The sequence below is a fragment of the Epinephelus moara genome, chromosome 8 (genome assembly GCF_006386435.1).
Source record: "Epinephelus moara isolate mb chromosome 8, YSFRI_EMoa_1.0, whole genome shotgun sequence".
In the NCBI taxonomy this organism is placed as follows: domain Eukaryota; kingdom Metazoa; phylum Chordata; class Actinopteri; order Perciformes; family Serranidae; genus Epinephelus; species Epinephelus moara.
In genome coordinates this window covers 45,416,967-45,424,657 of record NC_065513.1, presented here as the reverse complement: position 1 = coordinate 45,424,657, position 7,691 = coordinate 45,416,967, and the positions used below count along the sequence as shown (strand labels likewise).

General features: G+C 39.8%; 1 protein-coding gene across 1 annotated transcript in view; it reads right to left on the bottom strand.

The window, feature by feature from the left end:
• Positions 1 to 19: 19 nt before the first annotated feature.
• LOC126394672 (FSD1-like protein) overlaps positions 20 to 7,691 on the bottom strand; it is a 31,328-nt gene continuing 23,656 nt past the window's right edge. Inside the window, exons 6-7 of the mRNA XM_050051666.1 lie at positions 4,823 to 4,944; positions 20 to 428 (exon numbers count right to left, since the gene is read on the bottom strand). Coding sequence (XP_049907623.1) covers positions 112 to 428; positions 4,823 to 4,944 — 439 coding nt within the window. The 3' untranslated portion in view covers positions 20 to 111. The remainder of the gene's footprint in view (positions 429 to 4,822; positions 4,945 to 7,691) is intronic.

Here is a 7,691-nt window from a genome sequence, read left to right as displayed (position 1 = left end):
GGCATTTTTGCCAAGTCTGACATGGGTCTGAACCAGTCAGAGCACCTAGGCAAGATGGCGGCGGTATTGACGCAGCCCACAAGCCAGGGTGCGGCATCTATGTATATATATCTATGCCTCTGACCTGAGATGAAATCTGACCTCTGACTGTGACCTCTGACCTGAGACATGATCTCTGACCTCTGACCTCTCACCTGCAATAGTAACATGTGTCTCTCTGATGTCATGGACTTTTTCCCAGCATGCTTCTCCTGCGGCTCTCAATGAGCTGTCACGGTTTGTTTTTTGGTATTCCACTTCATAGCATTCAATTCGTCCACTGACGCCGTCACCATCGCCATTGGCCTCACCAGCTGGTCGCCAGGCAACCATGATGGCATTGTCACGGACGACACAGCTGGAGACATCGATCTCTGGAGCTCTGGGTACTGAAACAAATACATAACTCAGATGTACAGACACTGTGTACTTAAACTGAGATCTGTGTACTAATACTGAGATCTGTGTACTTAAACTGCGGTCTTTGTACTAATACAGAGATCTGTGTACTAATAATGAGATCTGTGTACTAATGCTGCAATCTGTATACTAATACTGAGATCTGTATACTAATACTGAGATCTGTGTACTTATACTGCGATCTGTGTACTTATACTGAGATCTGTGTACTAATACTGAGCTCTGTGTACTTATACTAAAATCTGTGTACTTATACTGAGACCTGTATACTAATACTAAGATCTGTGTTCTTATACTGCGATCTCTGTACTAATGCTGAGATCTCTGTACTTATACTAAGATCTGTGTACTTTAACTGCAATCTATGTACTTATACTGAGATCTGTGTACTAATACTAAAATCTGTGTTCTTATACTGCAATCTGTGAACTAATACTGCGATCTGTGTACTAATACTGGGGTTTGTGTACTTAAACTGCGATCTGTGTACTGATGTTGCGATCTGTGTACTTCAACTGAGATCTGTGTACTTATACTGCAATCTGTGTACTAATACTGCGATCAGTCTACTAATACTGACATATATGTACTAATACTGCAAATCTGTGTACTAATACTGAGATCTGTGTACTTATACTGAGATCTGTGTACTTACACTGAGATCTGTGTACTTATTCTGAGATCTGTGTACTAATACTGAGATCTGTGTACTAATACTGTGATCTGTGTACTAATACTGCAATCGGTGTACTAATTCTGTGATCTGTGTACTAAGACTAAAATCTGTGTACTAAGACCGCGATCTATGTAATAATACTGAGATCTGTGTACTTATACTGCCATCTGTGTACTAATATTGCGATCTGTGTACTAATATTGAGATCTTTGTACTTATACTGAGATCTGTGTACTTACACTGAGATCTATGTACTTATACGGCCATCTGTGTACTAATATTGCGATCTGTGTACTAATTCTGAGATCTTTGTAGTTATACTGAGATCTGTGTACTTATACTGAGATCTGTGTGCTAATCCTGTTGCGATCTGTGTACTTAAACTGAGATCTGTGTACTAATACTGTGATCTGTGTACTAATACTGCAATCTGTGTACTAATTCTGAGATCTGCGTACTAATCCTGCGATCTGTGTACTAATACTGAGCTCTGTGTACTTAAACTGAGATCTGTGTACTAAGACTGCGATCTGTGTACTAATACTGAGATCTGTGTACTTATACTGAGATCTGTGTACTTACACTGAGATCTGTGTACTTATTCTGAGATCTGTGTACTAATACTGAGATCTGTGTACTAATACTGTGATCTGTGTACTAATACTGCAATCGGTGTACTAATTCTGTGATCTGTGTACTAAGACTAAAATCTGTGTACTAAGACCGCGATCTATGTAATAATACTGAGATCTGTGTACTTATACTGCCATCTGTGTACTAATATTGCGATCTGTGTACTAATATTGAGATCTTTGTACTTATACTGAGATCTGTGTACTTACACTGAGATCTATGTACTTATACGGCCATCTGTGTACTAATATTGCGATCTGTGTACTAATTCTGAGATCTTTGTAGTTATACTGAGATCTGTGTACTTATACTGAGATCTGTGTGCTAATCCTGTTGCGATCTGTGTACTTAAACTGAGATCTGTGTACTAATACTGCGATCCCTGTACTAATTCTATGATCTGTGTACTTATACTGAGATCTCTGTACTTATACAGTGATCTGTGTACTAATACTGCAATCTGTGTACTAATTCTGAGATCTATGTACTTATACAGAGATCTGTGTACTTATACTGAGATCTGTGTACTAATACTGAGATCTGTGTACTTATACTAAGATCTGTGTACTTACACTGAGATGTTTGTACTAATACTAAGATCTGTGTTCTTATACTGCGATCGGTGTACTAATATTGCGATCTGTGTACTAATGGTGAGATCTGTGTACTTAAACTAAGATCTGTGTAATTTAACTGCAATCTATGTACTCATACTGAGATCTGTGTACTAATACTAAAATCTGTGTTCTTATACTGCGATCTCTGTACTAATACTGAGGTCTGTGTACTAATACTGAGGTTTGTGTACTTATACTGCAATCTGTGTACTAATATTGCGATCTGTGTACTTAAACTGAGATCTGTGTACTAATACTGCAATCTATGTACTAATTCTGTGATCTGTGTATTTAAACTGAAATCTGTGCACTAATACTAAGATCTGTGTACTTAAACTGAGATCTGTGTACTAATACTGTGATCTGTGTACTAATACTGCAATCTGTGTACTAATTCTGAGATCTGTGTACTTCAACTGAGATCTGTGTACTTATACTGCAATCTGTGTACTAATACTGCGATCAGTCTACTAATACTGACATATATGTACTAATACTGCAAATCTGTGTACTAATACTGAGATCTGTGTACTTATACTGAGATCTGTGTACTAATTCTGTGATCCGTGTACTAACACTGAAATCTGTGTACTAATACTAAGATCTGTGTACTTATACTGCAATCTGTGTACTAATTCTGTGATCTGTGTACTTAAACTGAAATCTGTGCACTAATACTAAGATCTGTGTACTTAAACTGAGATCTGTGTACTAATACTGTGATCTGTGTACTAATACTGCAATCTGTGTACTAATTCTGAGATCTGTGTACTTAAACTGAAATCTGTGTACTAATACTGTGTTCTGTGTACTAATACTGAGATCTGTGTACTTAAACTGAGATCTGTGTACTAATACTGCGATCTGTGTACTAATTCTGTGAACTGTGTACTTATACTGAGATCTCTGTACTTATACTGCAATCTGTGTACTAATACTGCAATCTGTGTACTAATTCTGAGATCTGTGTACTTATACTGCCATCTGTGGACTAATATTGCGATCTATGTACTTAAACTGAGATCTGTCTACTAATACTGCGATCTGTGTACTAATTCTGTGATCTGTATACTTATACTGAGATCTCTGTACTTATACTGTGATCTGTGTACTAATACTGCAATCTGTGTACTAATTCTGAGATCTGTGTACTTATACTGCCATCTGTGTACTAATATTGCGATCTGTGTACTAATATTGAGATCTTTGTACTTATACTGAGATCTGTGTACTTACACTGAGATGTTTGTACTTAAACTGATATCTGTGTACTAATACTGCGATCTGTGTACTAATACTGAGATCTGTATACTTATACTGAGATCTCTGTACTTATACTGTGATCTGTGTACTAATACTGCAATCTGTGTACTAATTCTGAGATCTGTGTACTTATACTGCCATCTGTGTACTAATATTGCGATCTGTGTACTAATATTGAGATCTTTGTACTTATACTGAGATCTGTGTACTTACACTGATATGTTTGTACTTAAACTGATATCTGTGTACTAATACTGCGATCTGTGTACTAATACTGAGATCTGTGGACTTAAACTGAGATCTGTGTACTTAAACTGATATCTGTGTTCTTATACTGAGATCTGTGTAGTTAAACTGAGATATATGTACTAATACTGAGATTTGTGTACTTAAACTGAGATCTGTGTACTAATCCTGCGATCTGTGTACTAATAGTTCATTCTGTGTACTAATACTGAGATCTGTGTACTAATTCTGAGATCTGTGTACTAAGACTGCGATCTGTGTACTAATACTGAGATCTGTGTACTTATACTGAGATCTGTGTACTAATACTGAGATCTGTGTACTAATTCTGAAATCTGTGTACTAATTCTGAAATCTGTGTACTAAGACTGCGATCTGTGTACTAATACTGAGATCTGTGTACTTATACTGAAATCTGTGTACTAATACTGAGATCTGTGTACTAATTCTGAGATCTGTGTACTAATACTGAGATCTGTGTACTAATACTGAGATCTGTGTACTAATACTGAGATCTGTGTACTTATACTGAGATCTGTGTTCTAATACTGTAAATGATTAAAGTGAGAAGACGCCCATGTTTCACTTTCTCACATCGTCCAAGCCATGAGTTGCACGTGTGTGTGTGTGTGTGTGTGTGTGTGTGTGTGTGTGTGTGTGTGTGTGCGCTGCTGATGTTACACAATGTCAATCATGCAGCGCAGCGTAAATTTGACCGGTGTTGTGTACAGAGTAAATTTGTACAGAGTACATGTTTACAGAGTACATGTGTACAGAGCACATGTGCACAGAGCACATGTGCACAGAGTACATGTGTACAGGGAACATGTGCACAGAGTACATGTGTACAGGGAACATGTGCACAGAGCACATGTGCACAGAGAACATATGTACAGACACTCCTCACCCAGGAGGAGACGTGACTCACCAGGCAGGAAGTGAAGTTGTTGAAGTCCAGCCCTCTCTGTGCTGAAGTCCACAGTAAACTGTGACATGTTCTCCGATACCGCTGGACGAGTTGTCAGCCGGAACGCTGGAGCCATGGTTACCCTAGCAACAGTCATTTAGAACACTAAACTTTGATTGGTTCATTTAAATTTTAAAAAAAAACAACAACTGGCGGCATCAAACAAAAATAAAGAAGATGGGGTGACGACCTGCTGAAGAACAAAGGGTTAGTATACCACTATATTAAAAAAATATCTTAGTTTGAGCTTACGATGCTAATGGTTGATAGGTAACGATGAAAATGATTAGTAGCTAACTATGCTAATGGTTGGTACTTAACAATGCTAATAATTATTAGCTAACTATGCTAATGGTTGGTAGCTCATGATGCTAATTGTTGGTAGCTAACTATGCTGATGGTTGGTAGCTAACAATGGTAATGGTTGGTAGCTGGTTAGCTAATAAAGCTGCAGGGCTGATGACATCACAGTTCCGTCGTGCTACATGTAGATGTGAATTTTATAAAGTCGTGTGATTATAAATCAGATGATCAGACTAATTTATATTCAGGACATCTCTGGAGGTTTTTACCTTCTTTCTACAAGGCGTCTCGACCCAACGTTTTACTTTAAAGGTCCAGTGTGTCAAATTTAGTGGTTTCTAGTGGTTAGAATCACAGACTCAAACTGCTCCTGATTACAATTCCTCAAGTGTTCATGACCAGGAGCTGAATTATCTTCTTTTTTTCTTTCTTTTTAAATATTTTTTTGGCCATTTTGCCTTTAATGGACAGGACAGGTAAGCGTGAAGGGGGAGAGAGAGAGGGGGGATGACATGCAGCAAAGGGCCACAGGCTGGATTCGAACCCAGGCCGCTGTGGCAACAGCCTTGTACATGGGGCGCCTGCTCTGCCACTAAGCCACATTCTTAGAGTTGTGACGTTTTCTTAGAATTTCCCCTTAAAGTTAAGACTTAATGTTCAGACTTAAAGTTAAGACTTAGAGTTTAGACTTAAAGTTTAAACTTAAAGTTAAGACGAGGTTCCGGGAAAGACAAAAGTTCTTCACAGAGATCCTGAGGTGAAACCAGTCGGAGGAGAGAGGAGGAGGAGGAGCAGGAGGAGGACTTTAAGGAGAAAAGGTTGGAAAAACAAAGAGGTCAAAGAAATATTCTCCAAACACTGGACAACAGTGAGGAAATGAAACACTACAAATCGTTGTTTGTGATCGATCTCATCAGAGAGATGCACATTTATCACCTGACAAAATAATTATGTAACACCAGAGATAAAATGATGATATAACTGATATGATCAATAGAAACACATCAGAAATTAGTTGAGTCTGTCTCAACCTTCATCAGCAGTGGGTGTTTCTCAAAGACACTACATCATCGACCCGCCGAAGGACTGTTCCAAAGTCAAGGATCCTTCCTTCCTCACGGGTCCTCCTTGACTTTGACAAACACCCAGTGATCACTTGACAGAGACACTTCCTGTCCACCGGATGTCCTCACAGTGGGGCGTGTCTCTGACAACTCCTAACAACAGGGTCAACCACACCTCCTCAGCGAGGTCACAGTTTCTGTCTCTTTCCTGAATCATCCTGACCTCTGACCCTTTACTGAACATCTTCAGGTTGCGTTCAGAACTCTGAGACCGTTCTCACGTTTGAAAACATAACTCCTTCAGAAGGTTTTAACCAGGAGCTGAGTTCTCCTCAGACATCTCCTCCTCTCTGATGTTTAGGAGGCTTTAAACAGGAGCTGAGCTCTCCTCAGATGTCTCCTCCTCTCTGATGTTTAGGAGGTTTTAACCAGGAGCTGAGCTCTCCTCAGACGTCTCCTCCTCTCTTACACAGACTGATCTGTTAACTACAGCAGTGTTTGGTTTGTCCGCTCTGGGCTCCCGTAGAAACACAGTAACCTCTGCAGACATGCTCCCTGTGTAAATATTTACGACTCATTCTAAGGTAAAGAGAAGACAGCTGGTAAAAATCTGACTGGAGCTTTAGAGGAGAAAATACTGCTCTATTTCATCTTTTCTGACTGCCAGAGGCGGTGCATAAGCACTCAATGACTCCGTCTCGCGCATGTGCAGGTCGAGTAGTTATACTAACAAAGTCGCCTGTGACCCCCTGATGACCCCGGACAGGCTATATCTTCCAGTGTCAGAGGATCTGTTCCTTTTTTCTTCTCGCTGTTGCAGGTATACTACGGTCGTAGTATCAGCTTAAGCTAATTTTTTTTTTACACACTATAGCCCGCTGTAGCCAAAGCTAGTGTGTTAGCAGCTTGTCGCCGGTAGCCTTGTGACTGTACGTTGTCGTTCGGAGCTGCGAGGTGCTCGTCCTCCAAGGGCTGCGGCAAACTGTCCCTCCGGAACACGGTGTGTGGCTGCCTCACCAGCATCGTGGACACTTCTACCTTCGAATCATTATCATCCTAGATGAGAGGTTGGTCACTCGGCTCGTTAGGTACCATATTCAATTCAATCAATCAATCAATCAATCAATTTTATTTATAAAGCCCAATATCACAAATCACAATTTGCCTCACAGGGCTTTACAGCACACGACATCCCTCTGTCCTTAGGACCCTCACAGCTGATCAGGAAAAACTCCCCAGAAAAAACCTTTAACGGGGAAAAAACGGTAGAAACCTCAGGAAGAGAAACTGAGGAGGGATCCCTCTTCCAGGACGGACAGACATGCAATAGATGTCGTACAGAACAGATTAGCATAATAAATTAACAGTAATCCGTATGACACAATGAGACAGAAAGAGAGAGAGACACACAGAGACAGAGACAGAGAGACAGAGACAGACACAGAGAGACAGAGAGACAGAGA